At 41.6% G+C, this 15,298-nt stretch overlaps 2 protein-coding genes across 6 annotated transcripts in view; one reads left to right on the forward strand and one right to left on the reverse strand.

The window, feature by feature from the left end:
- col14a1b (collagen, type XIV, alpha 1b) overlaps nt 1–15,298 on the reverse strand; it is a 166,445-nt gene that overhangs the window by 4,206 nt on the left and 146,941 nt on the right. For all 5 annotated transcript variants that reach the window (XM_004574223.5, XM_004574222.5, XM_004574224.5 and 2 more), the window contains 10 exons: nt 8,597–8,692; nt 8,454–8,507; nt 7,210–7,263; nt 6,429–6,482; nt 6,109–6,180; nt 4,256–4,291; nt 3,724–3,790; nt 3,451–3,639; nt 3,092–3,169; nt 2,311–2,466 (listed from right to left, as the gene is read on the reverse strand). In XM_004574223.5, the coding sequence (XP_004574280.1) occupies nt 2,311–2,466; nt 3,092–3,169; nt 3,451–3,639; nt 3,724–3,790; nt 4,256–4,291; nt 6,109–6,180; nt 6,429–6,482; nt 7,210–7,263; nt 8,454–8,507; nt 8,597–8,692 (856 nt within the window). The remainder of the gene's footprint in view (nt 1–2,310; nt 2,467–3,091; nt 3,170–3,450; nt 3,640–3,723; nt 3,791–4,255; nt 4,292–6,108; nt 6,181–6,428; nt 6,483–7,209; nt 7,264–8,453; nt 8,508–8,596; nt 8,693–15,298) is intronic.
- Nucleotides 11,188–14,510, forward strand: LOC143414812 (uncharacterized). Its single transcript, XM_076879733.1, has 6 exons — nt 11,188–11,662; nt 12,211–12,330; nt 12,435–12,554; nt 12,644–12,768; nt 13,090–13,202; nt 14,141–14,510. The coding sequence occupies exons 1-6, from the start codon at nt 11,509–11,511 to the stop codon at nt 14,265–14,267; spliced, it is 759 nt and encodes a 252-aa protein (XP_076735848.1). The 5' UTR covers nt 11,188–11,508; the 3' UTR covers nt 14,268–14,510.

The following is a 15,298-nucleotide window of genomic DNA, read 5'->3' on the forward strand; positions in this document are numbered from 1 at the left end:
CAGAAGAGTGATTACAACATGCAGACATTACTCACATGACCACCCTGCAGACTGCAAGCTGCACAGCTCTGTTTAGGCCACTGTGTGACCTTTAACCTCAAACACATCAGTGATGTAGCACCAACATGCACAGAACATGCTGAAGATGACTCCTGCAGGGTTTTCTTTAGCCTCTCAAAAACATGTTTGCTGACTTGTGATTGGTGCAAACTAACAGTGATCAGGATGCATGTGAGGGATCAGCTGTGAAGCTGCTCAGATAGAAATGCCTCCTGGGTCTTTGCCTGCAGCAGGAGGGAGAACAGACTGATGCTGCAAGGTAACATCTGCCTGCAGTGCTGCTTCATCACCTGCAACTTTCATGTGGATTTTGTAAAGTCATTTGTTGAATGTTTATATGGTGACATTTAATAACTAATGCATGCATTAGAAAACCCTGCATGGAGCATCTTTCCAGCAACACATTAAACCCACACTCACTGCACAGAGTGATTTAGCACCAACTGAGATGTTAAGATGCAGAGTTTATGACCACGTGTGGAATAAAACATGTTTTTGAGGCTTTTTCCTTCTACTTCCTTCCAGAGCTGATGTTCAAAGATCTGTCGTTTAAATGAGTTTTAACCACAATAAAATATTCTGTTCTTTTATTTTTCACTTTGAAGTCAAATAATCAGCATCTTTACTCAACATCTAGTCTCAGTTCAACAAACTGAACCTCATTTTGATCATCTTTAGCATCAACAGAAAAATCTACCACTGTAAAAGTCTGTGTATGATATTTAAAATAAGAAGCAGCAGAATAAATAAACTTTAAAAACTCAAATGTTCAGAAACAAACTGTCTCAACAAATTCTGCTCAGAGTTGATTATTTTGGGTGAAATGAGCCTTTAAAGTCCGTAGCACGACCACTTTGAGGCTAAATGGTTAAAGACATCATCTCTGTCTCTGTCGCTGCATCGAGTCTGTTTTCTGAGCCCAGTGCGCTGCATGATATTTGAAATTGTACAAAATGTAAAAATCACACACTGAAGATGAATTTCTGTGTTTCTTAACTTCAACACACACACTGCTGTTTGTGAAACTGAATCCTGCATCTTAGCTGTGAGTGTATCTGAACGTGTTTCACCTTCAGATACACTGAGTGTGGGTGGATGACTTTATGTGAAGCACTAAATGTATAAAGGCTCATTTACACCATGAAGGCTGCTCTCACAGACCGGCACAGACTGATTGTTAAGGTGGAATTAAGAAATAAGTGTCTAAAGTTCTTAGAACATGTTTAGCGCCACCTTGTGGCCGGACGTCACTTTTTTCTTAAATTCAGCTTCATGAGGTTTTAAATTTCTGTCAGTTTTTGAAAGCAGGGTTCCAGAGTGTAAATGAACCTTTATACACGCAGTGTTTCATGCCCACTTCTGTGACATGCACTCTGTTTAACTCAGTGGCAGCTTTTCAGTGTGAAAATGAACCACAAGAACTGAACATCTGTCCTCATGCCTTCAGTCCAAGTACAATCAGCAGTGAAATGTTTTCATGCTCAGTTAAAAAGTTTCTTCTGTTCACATATTTGAACAAACATGCAGGTTTGTCTCATTACAGCCTCTTCAGTCTGTGGCTGTAATTACACAACAGTCACGGTGGAGGCTGCTGCTTTAATCATGTGGTTGACAACAAGAGCTCCAGAGCAAAGAGCTCCAGAGCAAAGAGCTCCAGAGCAAAGAGCTCCAGAGCAAAGAGCTCCAGAGCAAAGAGCTCCAGGGCAAAGAGCTCCAGGGCAAAGAGCTCCAGGGCAAAGAGCTCCAGGGCAAAGAGCTCCAGGGCAAAGAGCTCCAGAGCAAAGAGCTCCAGAGCAAAGAGCTCCAGGGCAAAGAGCTCCAGGGCAAAGAGCTCCAGGGCAAAGAGCTCCAGGGCAAAGAGCTCCAGGGCAAAGAGCTCCAGAGCAAAGAGCTCCAGAGCAAAGAGCTCCAGAGCAAAGAGCTCCAGGGCAAAGAGCTCCAGGGCAAAGAGCTCCAGGGTAAAGAGCTCCAGGGTAAAGAGCTCCAGGGCAAAGAGCTCCAGAGCAAAGAGCTCCAGGGCAAAGAGCTCCAGGGCAAAGAGCTCCAGGGCAAAGAGCTCCAGGGCAAAGAGCTCCAGAGCAAAGAGCTCCAGAGCAAAGAGCTCCAGAGCAAAGAGCTCCAGAGCAAAGATCTCAGTATTTTCCTTTGATGAAAAACTCCAGAGAAAGCAGCACGATTAAAAACTACCAGAATTAGAGTCTTGATAACACTGGTGGATCATAGTTTCCTCATATTTCTGAGACTACGTACCTCCAACATTGTAGCCCACACAGGAGTTCTGATCACAGTAACCCGGAGGCCCCTGGGGGCCGATGGGTCCGGGGGCTCCGGGCCGACCGGGTACTCCGGGATTTCCAGGTCGTCCTGAGGGTCCAGAGCTACCTGGTCTGCCCTGTCCCTGGGGACCTGGGAGGAAGAGGATGAAGAGTTTAGAAAACAAAACTGAATGTTAGAATTACAGAATCACTCTGAGGTCAAACTCATCATCAGTCATAAGAACCCCGACTGTGAGCCCGAAGTTATCACAACATGTGTTTGTGTTTTCTCCTGCGTTCTGTCAGTCAGAGGACAGAAAAACACTGTGCAGCTATCAAAGTGATTATTTTAATGGTTTTATGGTCAGAGTCGAGTAGTTAAAGTACTTCCAGACGTTTCCAGGTAACAAATGTTTAAGACATTTTTAAATGGCACTCAGAATTAACTTAATAACATCTCAACAACTAAAACTATAGAAAAAATTATATCAACTATTTAATTTTAGAGACAATTTGTTCACATTTTTTGGTTCAGTTCAGAAAAACAACAACAACACTAGTACTAATACTAATAATAAAAATAATAATCTTACCATGTCAGTTAAGACATTTGATAAAAAATTATATTTTCTGTTGAATTTGTGGATTTTACAACATCTTAATGATCCATGTGAAACATGTGAAACATTTTTTCTTTTACTAATCAGACAATCATGTTCAGGACTTTCTTCACTGCATCACTGGGATGGTTCAGAAAGGCTTAGCAGGTAAGTTACCAGGTGGTCCTGGAGGTCCTCTGGGTCCTTGTACACCCACACCTGGAGATCCCTTATCACCCTTCTCTCCTGGTTGTCCTGGAAACACACAACAGAAATAAATACTGCTTAAATTTCTATATTTTGTGTCATTCCATACAGATACACTGTAACATGGAGAAAGTCAGGAAGTTCGACCTTTCCTGCACATTTCTGACTTTTTATTTATTTTTTGCTGTTAGACTGAACCAGTGCAGCTTTGCATCGTTTGCAGTTCAAAATAATTTTGTATTTATTTTATACTGGGCCGTGTGGCCCAGTATAAATCAGTTCACACTGATTTAAACAGTAACAGAGTTTTACTGTTTTGTTAAACTTGCCTCTTTCTCCTGGTTGCCCATTCTGTCCATTTTGTCCTGGGAAGCCTGGTCTGCCTGGGGGTCCCTGTTCTCCCTGTGGTCCTGGGGGTCCTTCTCGACCAGGCTCTCCCGGTGGTCCGGGAACTGTGCGGATTGACACCGGAGGACTCGGCACGTGGTTCAGGATGCTGTTGTAGCGCGCCATGTGGCCTGAAAACAGTTCAGGTCAAACATTATTAGTATTATTATTATTATTATTATTAACAAATAAAGGTTTGGGGTTTTTTAACTCACTTTGGATCAGCTGCTCACAGACCTGTCGGGCAATGGCCTGAACTGATGCTGTCGACTGGAGATCTCCCTAAAAAAAACACACGACGTTCATATAAAACACACGTAGTTATGTGCGAGTGTTTTTAAATGATTCATATTCTGCGTTTTATGAAGGCGCTACAGACTCAAATTATTAGGACTGAAATTCACTCATAAATCTGCAGATTTGTTTCGTTTCTTTTTCAGCTGCTAGTGTCAAATTTTTAGTTACAGCAAATTTAAAGTAAATTTATTTTATGAAACTCAAATACACACATATTATATTTACTTATTGGATGATGTTGATATTTCATTATTGTAATCAACGAAGGAAACAGTGACTAATGTTTACTGCATAGTAATAAAACATATATTAATATATATTATTATACTGTTTGTGTGTCCTTGAGTTTGACATTGCTGCTGCAACACAACAATATATCTCAATGTGCAGGTCAGCAGACAGGACGTTTGTGACTGGGGGGAAGTAATAACATGAAGACAGAGAGCTTACCCGTTCACCTTTCTCTCCCTTAGTTCCAGCAGGTCCCTGCAAGAGAAACGAATTCATGAAAAACCAGGAAAAAACCTCCAAACTTGTGAAGCATCGAACACAAGATGAAGCAGGTGATTCTCTCGTCAGGGCAGCATGTTGATCATCTTGCTGTCCTGATTAAACTGCAGCCTGCTTGTTTTTGTCATTTATTTAAAATGTTGGAAATCTTTATCTATATGAATAATAACTAAAACATAATTTCAAATGTTTATACTTTTCAGCGTTGACATGTCTCAGAGGGAAACAGACACGTCCTAAATCGAGGGGATTAGATTTCAGGAACGTGTCGAGACCAGCGAGAGGCCTACGGCCTACAGGACTGTGATGGCGGTACGTTTGTCGGGACTTTAACGTTCCCTCTCAGAGTCTGGAGCAAATCTACAAGAAACATCGTTAAAAGCTTCAAATGTGTCGACACGAAACAGAGAATATGAATATTTGTGCAGCGCTGTCACTTAACGCCGTGTTTATAATAATAACGAAACAGACAAACATCCAGGAAGAACAGAGGAACAAACACATAATAAACCAACTTCGATGGAGCTGCTGTGACCTCGGTGCTTCTTTCTAATACAAAACTTTCACTGAATGATGTTTATCGAGGTGAGAAAGTGTTAAAAAATACAACCCAGAATGTAGTATTTATGGAAACAGTGTTAATACCCAAAACTTGAACTACTGTATATTTTACTAAATTCTCATTACGAATCTGCCAGCATGAGGTAAAGAGCTGATGAGGCCTTTCTGCAGGCCACCCATGCATCTGTAATTACATGCTTATAAAGATTTTATCACAGTGATGAATAATCATTTGTCAGCAAATTGTATCACCGCCCACAGAGTCCAGTGTTTTCTTTGTTGCTGCACTTCGAATGTGATTTACTCTCCATGAAGTTTTCACATAATCAGGAATAAATACGAAAGCAGCGAGCGCTCACACACCTCTGTTTACAGTGGCTGAAGTAGAAACCAGCACAGCAAATGGACTGCAGACAAAGGTTTACATGCACAGCCTGCATACTGATCAGCGACTCTGCAAACAGCTGGAGATCAAACTGAGACACTTTGCTGCGTTTTGCATGAAGCTGCTGTCCCACCTGTTTCTCCTTTAGTCTGATTTAAATGCTTGAAACTCTTTGAATTTTTAGTTTATTTCCACTGCTGGCAAAATATTTTAACACATTGCAACAACGACACTGTGGGGCTGAAACATTAAGGCTATGCATAAGTGCAGTTCCTCTTCTGAACACTAGAGGCAGGCTCCAAAAGCTTCCACATTCACAGCAGAAATAAACACGTTTAAGTGAGAACAAAATGACTTTGAGTGAACTGTGACTCCTGCCACTGAGTCATCGCAGCAACATAACACAAGTCCTGATGTAGAAACAGAATGAGAGAAAGAGGAGCCGTCAGCACCAGTGATGGATCTGTTCACTCAAGCGTTTACCCAGAAGGATAACGACACTGCCAGCCTCTGAGAGAAAGAAAGAAGGATTTGTGTTGGCCATTTGAAAGGCTGAGGTGAAGGCTCAAACAGCACTTTTCTGTTGACATAAACACAAAACACTGAGCTCCACATATCAGTGAATGTGTCAAACAGCTTCTAGAGCTTCAGACTGGACAGGAAGCTGTTAACCTCTTTGACAGACGCTCACCTCGCTGCACTCTGCTGCCTCCTGCGTCTCTGTTCACATGCAGCAGCTCATGCTCATAAAACAAATGATGGCGTTCCTTCTAAGAGCTAAAAACCCCGCCCACCCCGGCCAGTTTGGTTAATGGGGACAGGCAGCTCCACTCATTGACAGACTCACCGGTGGGCCCAGCTCTCCCTGCTTTCCTGGAGGGCCTGTACTTCCTGGGGATCCTGGAGCTCCCGGAGTTCCCTGAAGAAATCAAAAGCAATTTTTAATTATATTATTTGAATTATTATAAAGTTGTTCCTGTTGTACACGCCTGACTGAGCTTATTAGCCCTGCCCAGCTTGACCCAGTTCCATCATTATCACCTAAAGTCACAGTTTTAATTAAACTTTACATTTAAGTGCCTAACAGAGAAGCTGCAGGCATTGCATGCACATATATCCTCCTCTGAATCCTCCAAAACATTCACAAAAACAGCAACAGTGACTTACGATGGTTCCTGGGGGGCCCTGTGTGCCTGGGGGGCCATCTTTGCCTGGCAGTCCCTGAGAAGGTGAAAGTAGATGTTATAATAAAAAAGGATTAAAGAGTTCCTCCGATGACTTTGACCCAGCAGCTGTGTCTCGCTCTTTCCAGCCTTGGCTGTGATGCTGACTCTACTGTGGCCAGAGGGGGGCGCTCCAGGGCCACAGATGCTGCTTCGCTCTGTAAGGGTCTTTTTGTTCATTTGACAGCAGCTCGACTGTCTCCCTTTTTCAACCTCTGGACTTTTTAGGAAACTTTTATCTTTCTTCTGTTTTCTTTTCCACTCGTCCTTCCGTGGAGCCATGCCGTGCATTAACATGTCATTTTCTAAAGCATCGCACCTCTTTTGTACTTCATTGTTGCTCCTGCCCCAAATTAGCACATATTTAAAATCAATCCAATGCCTCAAATTCAACATCTGATATGTAATTTGTCTTAAATTTGCAGATCAGTTTATAGAATTGTACATAATCTCATTCTATTCAGGTATTATATAACTTAATATAATCTAGAAAAAAACAAAAGTAGTACAATGACAGTAGAGACAGTTTACAGATATAACAGTGTTACTACAGTAGTACTCATATGAACAGTATCAGAGGTGAAGATGATAAAATATCTACATTACAGGTTATATTGTTCATATTAGTATTTGACAACATCCCAGTGGTTTACTGACTGTTAATATTTGTAGTATCAACAAACTTGTCAAACAGCTGAATTATTAGTGTGTCTGTTATGACTCACTCTGGGTCCTGGAGGTCCTTCCCTCCCTGGACCTCCGGGTGTTCCAGGAACCCCCTGAAACAGCACGAGGAGAGCAGAGGTCACTGCAGGTCACGTTCACACCAGCCCTAAACCTCAACATGCATCAAGATCAGTGTCTGTAACTCATTATATGTGAGTGGGCCTGTGATGCAGCTCTGGATGCACGATTCCTAAATACCTCCTAAGAGAAGAGTACTCACAGGTGCTCCCATGACACGACTTTTACTCTTAGGGACACTTTTAGGCTGCATTCACACTGCAGGTCTTAATGATCAAATCCAATCTTTTTGTCTGCTTGTTCACACTACAAATAAAATGCGACAGCAAACGCGCTCCTGTGTGAACCCTCAACGCGGCCGCATGTGCAAAAGAAGACACACAACGCGCTCTGTTCAGACCCAGACCAACAGTATTGTGTGACTGATTAATGTAAAGACTTGTTTCAGACTTTATCTTTCCCAATTTTGTTTGTTATTTACATTTGGCCTAATAATGATCCTTATTGCTGCTTCAAAGGATAGATTTCTGTCAGAATCTGCAGATTATACAGATAAAATGTTCACGTTTCTCCAACGTTGTCTTCCCAGCAGTTTCACTGACATCTACGCTGGATGGCCAGGAAGCGTTCGCGATGTCTTCTCCGGCGCTGATAATTGGCGTCTGTCTTGTGTCAGTGACGTAAAAGACGGATTTAATGCGACGTGACCATCAAACAGCAGTCGCTTTCTGAAACATCAGATATGTATCAGATTCAGGACCACATACGAAAGTGACCCAGGTCAGATTTGTGCCGTTCACACTGTCACACCATGATGGGATGTGGGTCACATGGGGTCAAAATAGTCGGATTTGATGCGCTTTCGCCTGCAGTGTGAACGTAGCCTTAGTCTGAGGATATGAAGTCCTGTACCTGCGTTTTATTCGAGGTCGACACAACATGACAGACATCGGGATGAAAGGAGGTTAAACACTCGCAGAGAGTGAAGGATTTTAGAAGTGATGTGGAAGTCTCCTTCTTTCCTAAGTAACAGGTAATTCCACCTCACAGTCTAAATTTGATCTTTATTATCTCTCTAAATAATTTATATTCAATTATGAAAGCACAGTAATGTGTTTAAGCATCACTTCATGTAAAGAAATGAGAAGCTGAGTGTTGGTATCGTACTCAGAGTGCAATGAGAGCTGTGATCTGTCAGTATATAAAAGCTGATCACTATTATTACCTGAGTTCCTTGCTGTCCCACATCACCTTTCTGACCTCTCTCTCCAGGACTGCCCTGCAGGCACAACAACACACTTTAAATCAAAGATTAAGGAAAAAAGTAACAAAAAAGACTAAAAGGTTGTTGAAAACTGTATAACCCACCGGGGGTCCAATAATGGAGCGTCCACTGGGTCCTTGCCGTCCTGGGGGTCCCTGAGGTCCTGGAAGACCCGTATCTCCAACAGGACCAGTTGGTCCCTAAAGAGAGCAGGACAGAGAAAGTTGAAGCTAATGTGCTAAAAACACGGATGTGATGTAGGCAAACGTGCAGGTTTGGATATTCTGAGGTGGGGATGGTGGCTTTAACTGGTCATGTGGGACACTTTCCCAGAGATTTACTGGTTATCAGGTGACCCATGAACCAACTGACCAACCACAGGGTGGCCGGAGCCAATCCAAGATCCAAGAAGGTGAGACACGCCACACACAGCAGCTCTAATCATTTTCAAATACGTGCATGCATCAGTGTACAGTAACATTCACCCCCTCAGCTACAATGACTGCTGGATTTTACACAAACCTGGAAAGCAGACTTTGATTAAACAGGGAGCGTTGTATTTATCAGGCTGGATAAAAAGGCTTTGCATCATTTCATTATTTAATTACTTAATTCTGCCTTTATAGTGATTTGATTAAGTTCACTATATTTTGTGCATTATTACGTTTCTGTGTTACCTAAACCTCAAAACACACCACATAACCGATCTAGTTATAATATCTGTGTGGGAAATGAGCTCAGGCTGGTAGAGTCACAAACAGTGGAAGCAGTGAGCTGAATCAGTTTTAGTGCTTTAACTGAAATAATAACACGTCTAACTCCACCAACAACGAGTCCTGCTGTCTGAGAAGACGGCTTCAAATACTCGGGAGGAAATCAGTTTGTGAGTTCATAGAGGAGGAAGTGGGTTTATGATCAGCTACGTGATACGTTTCAGTCAAAGTCACTACAAACATGTGAAAGTTCAAACTAGACATTAATCCAGTCCGAGGTTATTTAAAGACTCCTTATTAAAGATGAAGCGTAGTTTGGTGTATTTCCCTCATTATGATCAGAACGTGATCTGTGCAAGCAGACGAACATTAAAAGTTACTGATCAAAGGTCAGAGACGCCTCGTTTGTGAACAGTCTGTTTTTTCCCTTTGGTTTAATAATCTTGTTAAATATTTCTTAGATTTGTGTTTTCTGTAAAATTTAGGGCTGATTAGTGAACTTTGTTGTTTGCAGCATTAATGTTTGCTCAGCTCTGAAGCAAATAATAAACAACACAGAGCACCTGTATAAAAAAGCCCAAAGCCGACTGTACTTCCTCAGGAGGCTGAGGTCTTTTAACATCTGCAGGAAGCTCCTGAGGATGTTTTACCAGTCGGTGGTTGCTGGAGTCCTTTTCTATGCTGTGGTGTGCTGGGGGAGCAGCACAGCAAAGAGGGACTCATCCAGGCTGGAGAAACTGATCAGGAAGGCTAGCTCTGTGGTCGGCATGAAGCTGGACACTCTGGTGACAGTGGCAGAGAAAAGGACATTAAAGAAACTGCTGGACATTATGAACAATGCTGGGCATCCTCTGCACACGGCCATAAACAACCAGAAGAGTCTGTTCAGTGACAGGTTGCTTCTCCCCAAGACAAGAACTAACAGACTTAAAAACTCCTTTGTCCCACACGCCATCAGACTGTTTAACTCCTCTCTGGAGGGGAGAGGGAGGGGAGACAGGAGGACAAAGGAGGGGGGACAACTGAGCTGTAGTGCCTCTTCACCTCACTGTGCAATACCTTTTGTGCAATACTTTTGTAAATAGTCAACAGTGCAATAGACTCAATACTTGAAATGTGCAATTCACTTGTATTTTTATTTTTTATTCCTATTTATTCTATTTATCCCCTTTGTATATTTTATTTATATTTGTCTCTGTATTTATATGTGTGTGTGTGTGTGTGTGTGTGTGTGTGTGTGTGTGTGTGTGTGTGTGTGTGTGTGTGTGTGTGTATATATATATATAACAATTCTGTAACTGTAACTTCGGTCGTTGCTGTGCTTTTTTTGGAAGTCGAATTTCCCAGAGGAACCCACCCGAGGGATTAATAAAGTTCTATCTTATCTCTTATCTTAAAAATGCTTTTACTTTGTAACTGGCTTTTCTAACATGGGAAATGTTACAGCTACAGAATATTTCTACAGATCAAAACTCAACCGAAAAACTAAGAAAACCTGGACACTGGCCCTGCAGAGGGCGGAGCCTAATGTTTTGTTGTTTCCAAATGTTTGTTGATGAGCATGACTATGGTCTGTCATAATGAGGTTACTAAAAAGATTAGATGTGCGTGCCTGGTACAAAACTGATGACATTGGTGAATTAATATTATTAATATTCAATCATTCCAATTATTAAAAGGACTCCCTGAATAATAATAATACATTTATTATCATTTCCTCAATTATCACAACCTATTTTTAATTGTTCCTGTGTAGTACTCCGTGTCTTTAGATTTTAGTGAAATGCAGAGTTACAGTGTAAGTACGTCCGGCTGGATCGTCCACGTCATTCAGCCATTTCCTCCATATGTGCCACATGACCTTCAAACTGTTTCTTATTGGTCTATGAAACTTCTTCAGCTCCATTTTTTATCTTTTATCTCATGGTGTCAAATGAGGACATGAGTGAGGCACATTCATATCATCACATCTGTCAGTGGAGAAACAGCACGTACAGACTCGAACACATTGGCCTTTTTACTGCACGCCAGCATCTCTTTCTCTAGTTTGTTTTGTTTTAGCTGTTGCTGTTTCATACATTTAGAAGCAAACATGAACAAAAACAACACTTTTATAATTCCAAATCATTAAAAATCAAATATCTGTGTTTATGGTTTCCTGCCAGAGCTTTCTCTCGACATCCTGTTCAAACCTTTTCAGCTCGACACAGAACGACGGAGAAACTGACAGCAGCATCAGAGACACATAACTGACAGCTCTGCTGCACTGAAAACTGAGTCTGCTGGAAGCCGCACACCTTGAAATGTCTTCCCACATTTACGAGGATCCAGATTTGACCATTAAATTTAAATATGGAAACCGAGACGACAGAGAGGAGAGACTGGAGAGAGAAGTCGACATCTACGAGACTTCGGACGTCTACGCAGACCAGAAGGCTCGTTCAACACGACACGGAGGTAAGAATCACAAGAATCAAGACGTCCATGCTAGATATAAAAGTGCAGTATTAACTGTGGGCTGATCATACTTTATATGAAACACTAGCATTTTCTTTTAAAACCAACCAGTTTGCAAAGCTGCCTGAAAGCAGAGATATGGCAGTGACACTGAAAAGTATCAGTAAAATGCCTGAAATAATTTCAGGAAATTTTAATAGATGTTGTTGGTTTATTTATTCGATCAGGAGAGAAGATTTGTAACATGCTAGCTTGCTTGGAGCCGTGACGTCCTTGTTGCTCCGAGACATTCGTGGTAGAGTAACAGCAGCTTGTTAGATGAGGTTAGCCTTCTCTTCTCCTCGCTCAGGTAGTAATGAACCAAAAGCAGCTAGCTAACACCTGTTAGCATCTCCCCTCATGTTAGACAGTGTTTGGTGGCTGCTTGCTGCAGTAGGTGTCGTGGTGTTTTCACTAATATCAAACGTTTTCATCTCATCCGTTCAGATAAACTGAAGGAGGAACTTAAATGTGTTTAATCCAACTGTGTCTTCTGCTTCACGTTGTAGAAGCGCACACTCAGTATCACCTCCCAGCAGCCCGACGAGACCAGTTCAGAGTTCCTGCCCTGATACTGGGTCTACTGTGTCTCCTGTTGGTAGCGGGGCTTACAGTCTTCTACAAATTCTGTGAGGACTCACATTTATTTAAATAACATGGTCAAAAGGTCAAAGCCTTCAGCAGCTGATTTGCATTTACATCCTGAACTGTCTCGTTTTATGGTTTTCATGAGATGTGGAGCTCACGTCCGAGAATCAGAAGCTGACGTCCGAGAATCAGAAGCTGACGTCGGATCTGGAAAGGATGAACTGCCAGTTTGGAAACAACAACCAAACACAGGCGAACACCACAGGTGAGAAACATCTCAAACTGACTCTTACTAAACTGTTATTACATGATTTGAAACTGGACCTCATGTTGACGATGAGTTATTTCTTAAAGAATGGAAAAGATTTGAGTGCAGCTGTTACTACATTTCTACTGAGAGGAAAAACTGGAGTGAGAGCAGGAAAGACTGTGAGAGGAGAGGAGCAGATCTGCTGGTGATAAAGACCAGGAGCAAACATGTAAGTGTGTCATAACTGTTAACTTAAGATACTAAATGTGTGATATACGTGATGTTGTTGTCAGAGCTCAGTCGTCCATGAATGATTTAAATATGTGCGGCGGTACATGTGATATGTTTTTGTGTCTCTCGTTGCTGTTCAGTGTTTTCTGTTTAAATATGGAATCTCTAAATCAATAATTATGAGTAAGATCTTCATGTTGGTTATTTTTTGGATTAGTAAAAATTAACAAAATGAAAAAAACCTGAAACATGAATCTACTCCTATAGAAACTGGAATGAGACGAAAAACTAATCATTCCTGTTTCTGACAAACTGTCAGGAATTTTTCAGAGAGCTGAATAAACGTGGAGAATTCTGGATCGGTCTGGAGAGAAAGGGAAAGCGCTGGTCAACGACGTGGGAGTGGGTGGACGGATCACCACTAGCACATACGTGAGAAATTTAATTTAGAGTTTATAAAATTGTGATCTATCTCCTGGATAAAAGCTATGGGCGTTTTCACATATGAACTCTGAACACTGTCACAGAATCAGGACGGGACGCTTTTTCCATGTAGCACAGAACAGGAGAGAGTTTGTCCCAGCTGGAGATACTTGATGGAGGAGCTGCTGTCTGTAGAGAGTGTGCAGGAGGCAGGATACATGACACCCACTCGCTCACACCACACAGTTACTGTTTGTTAAAGATCATTTCAGGTCTGATCTGACTACACTGAACATTTATGTTCTCACCAAGATAATGTAGAAATCCCTTAAATCTGCATTATTTCTAACAGCCAGCAGGGGGCGTCTCCTGTGGTTGCATACACAGGTCAGCTTGTGTTGACGTCTGTGGGAAAATGTCCTTCAGCTGCAGTGATCCAAGTCCTCATGAACACTTTTCTATGAGTCCATGGTCTCAGTTTAAGATTTACTGGATGGTGATCTTCATTTAATCATTTATTCTCCTGTTAATGTTCAAAGCAGGTGATAAAGCAGGTACGCTTTAGTGGGAGGGGACTGTGTGGTTACCAAGGTGACTGATGAGTATGTGATGTTCCTGGATTTAAAGGTCAGATCCTCAGGAGGCTTTAAAAACACGGCTTTGTAACTAACGGGTGATGTCACAGTGGCAACGTCCATCTTTTATTTACAGTATATGGTTCTCATGCGTCCTGCATTATTTTGCATAGAAAAGTTCAGAGCTGCAGTTCATGTGTGAAAACTGCATAACTGGTAATAATGGGAATACTGGGAAGACAAATGGAAGTTAAATAGTTCAGCAGGAGAATATGTTGATGTGTGTTTCTAAGCACTGCTAAGAGCTCTCTGCAAAATACTCTGTGGTGTTTTCAGGGTTTTACCTGTAACAACTTTGTACTTGTTCATCAGAGGCTGGAATCCAGTTGCAAAATTAAATCCTGAGGATGACTTCAAAGTATTTATGGATCTACAAGGAACATGGAACTACACCAACACTGGATCAAAACACTGGATCTGTGAGAGGGACATCTACTGAGAGTTTGCTGGTCACCTCTCAGTCTGACATGTGTAACATGTAACTGCACTGTATCAGATTTAAACCTCACCAAGGATTTTAATAGAGAAACTGAAGTCCCAGTACAGCTGTGTGAAGGTAAAACTGACATAATGGTGTTCTGACCTTTATGTTTTACTGAAAAGTCAACAAAAGTCTGTTGTTGTGAAATCCCAGACTGAAAACCACAGAACTTTAATAATCAGGGATTATGTATAAAATGTCAGTGAGTCCTAAACTGTTTCATACATTTATTAAACTCCTTGAATTAAAGCTGAAAGTCTGAACTTCAATCACACCTGATTTGTTAGATTTAAAATACGCGATGGTAGCGTTCAGAGGCGAGAGGACCGACACTGTAACTGTTCAAATAAGAACTTGAGCTCATTCCATATTTCCTCTGAATCTGGATGCAGTGGCATTTTTTCTTCTCTACTTAAAAAGGATTGAAATACACAAAACAATGTGTGAAAGTCTAATCAACCAGAAAAAACACGCGTCTCCTCTGGTGGTCAGTTTTCAGTCAACATTGTCAGTTTATGTCAGTTTCTATTCTTTTATTGTGATTTGCATTGCTCTGTCTTTTTGTTGCATTTTAGTTCATTAACTATTACTGTACATGTTAACTGTTGAGTGTGTTTTGCACTGTCCCCTAACTTTGCAGTGCTGAGCTTTATGTATTTTAGTCACTGGCAGTGAAAATGAGTTTATGCTGTGCACACTGCGGCATGTGGTGGTTCAGGTTACATGCTAGCACATACACATTACACTGTCTTAATAGTTGGGCTCTGAAGGCACGAACTGTAAATTAAAATAGTTTTTAGATTTCCCATCACGCTGTCAACCTCAGTAATGACATCATTACTCTAGTCCAATCATCTTTCTTGGAGCCGATCAAACTCTGCTTCGCGTGGTGTAAATCTGTGCTCTCCATTATTTTCCCTCTCGGACTCTCTTTCATGCACCCCGCCTCCTCCCATCTCCACCTCACACAGGGAGGTCCTTTCCTAAAT

Source organism: Maylandia zebra, linkage group LG22, assembly GCF_041146795.1.
Source record: "Maylandia zebra isolate NMK-2024a linkage group LG22, Mzebra_GT3a, whole genome shotgun sequence".
NCBI classification, from domain to species: Eukaryota; Metazoa; Chordata; class Actinopteri; order Cichliformes; family Cichlidae; genus Maylandia; species Maylandia zebra.

Coding starts and splice junctions, on each gene's coding strand:
- LOC143414812 (XM_076879733.1), top strand. CDS start 11,509: ATGTCTTCCCACATTTACGAGGATCCAGATTTGACCATTAAATTTAAA. Junction 12,555..12,643: donor AACACAGGCGAACACCACAG/GTGAGAAACATC, acceptor TATTTCTTAAAG/AATGGAAAAGATTTGAGTGC. Junction 12,769..13,089: donor TAAAGACCAGGAGCAAACAT/GTAAGTGTGTCA, acceptor ACAAACTGTCAG/GAATTTTTCAGAGAGCTGAA.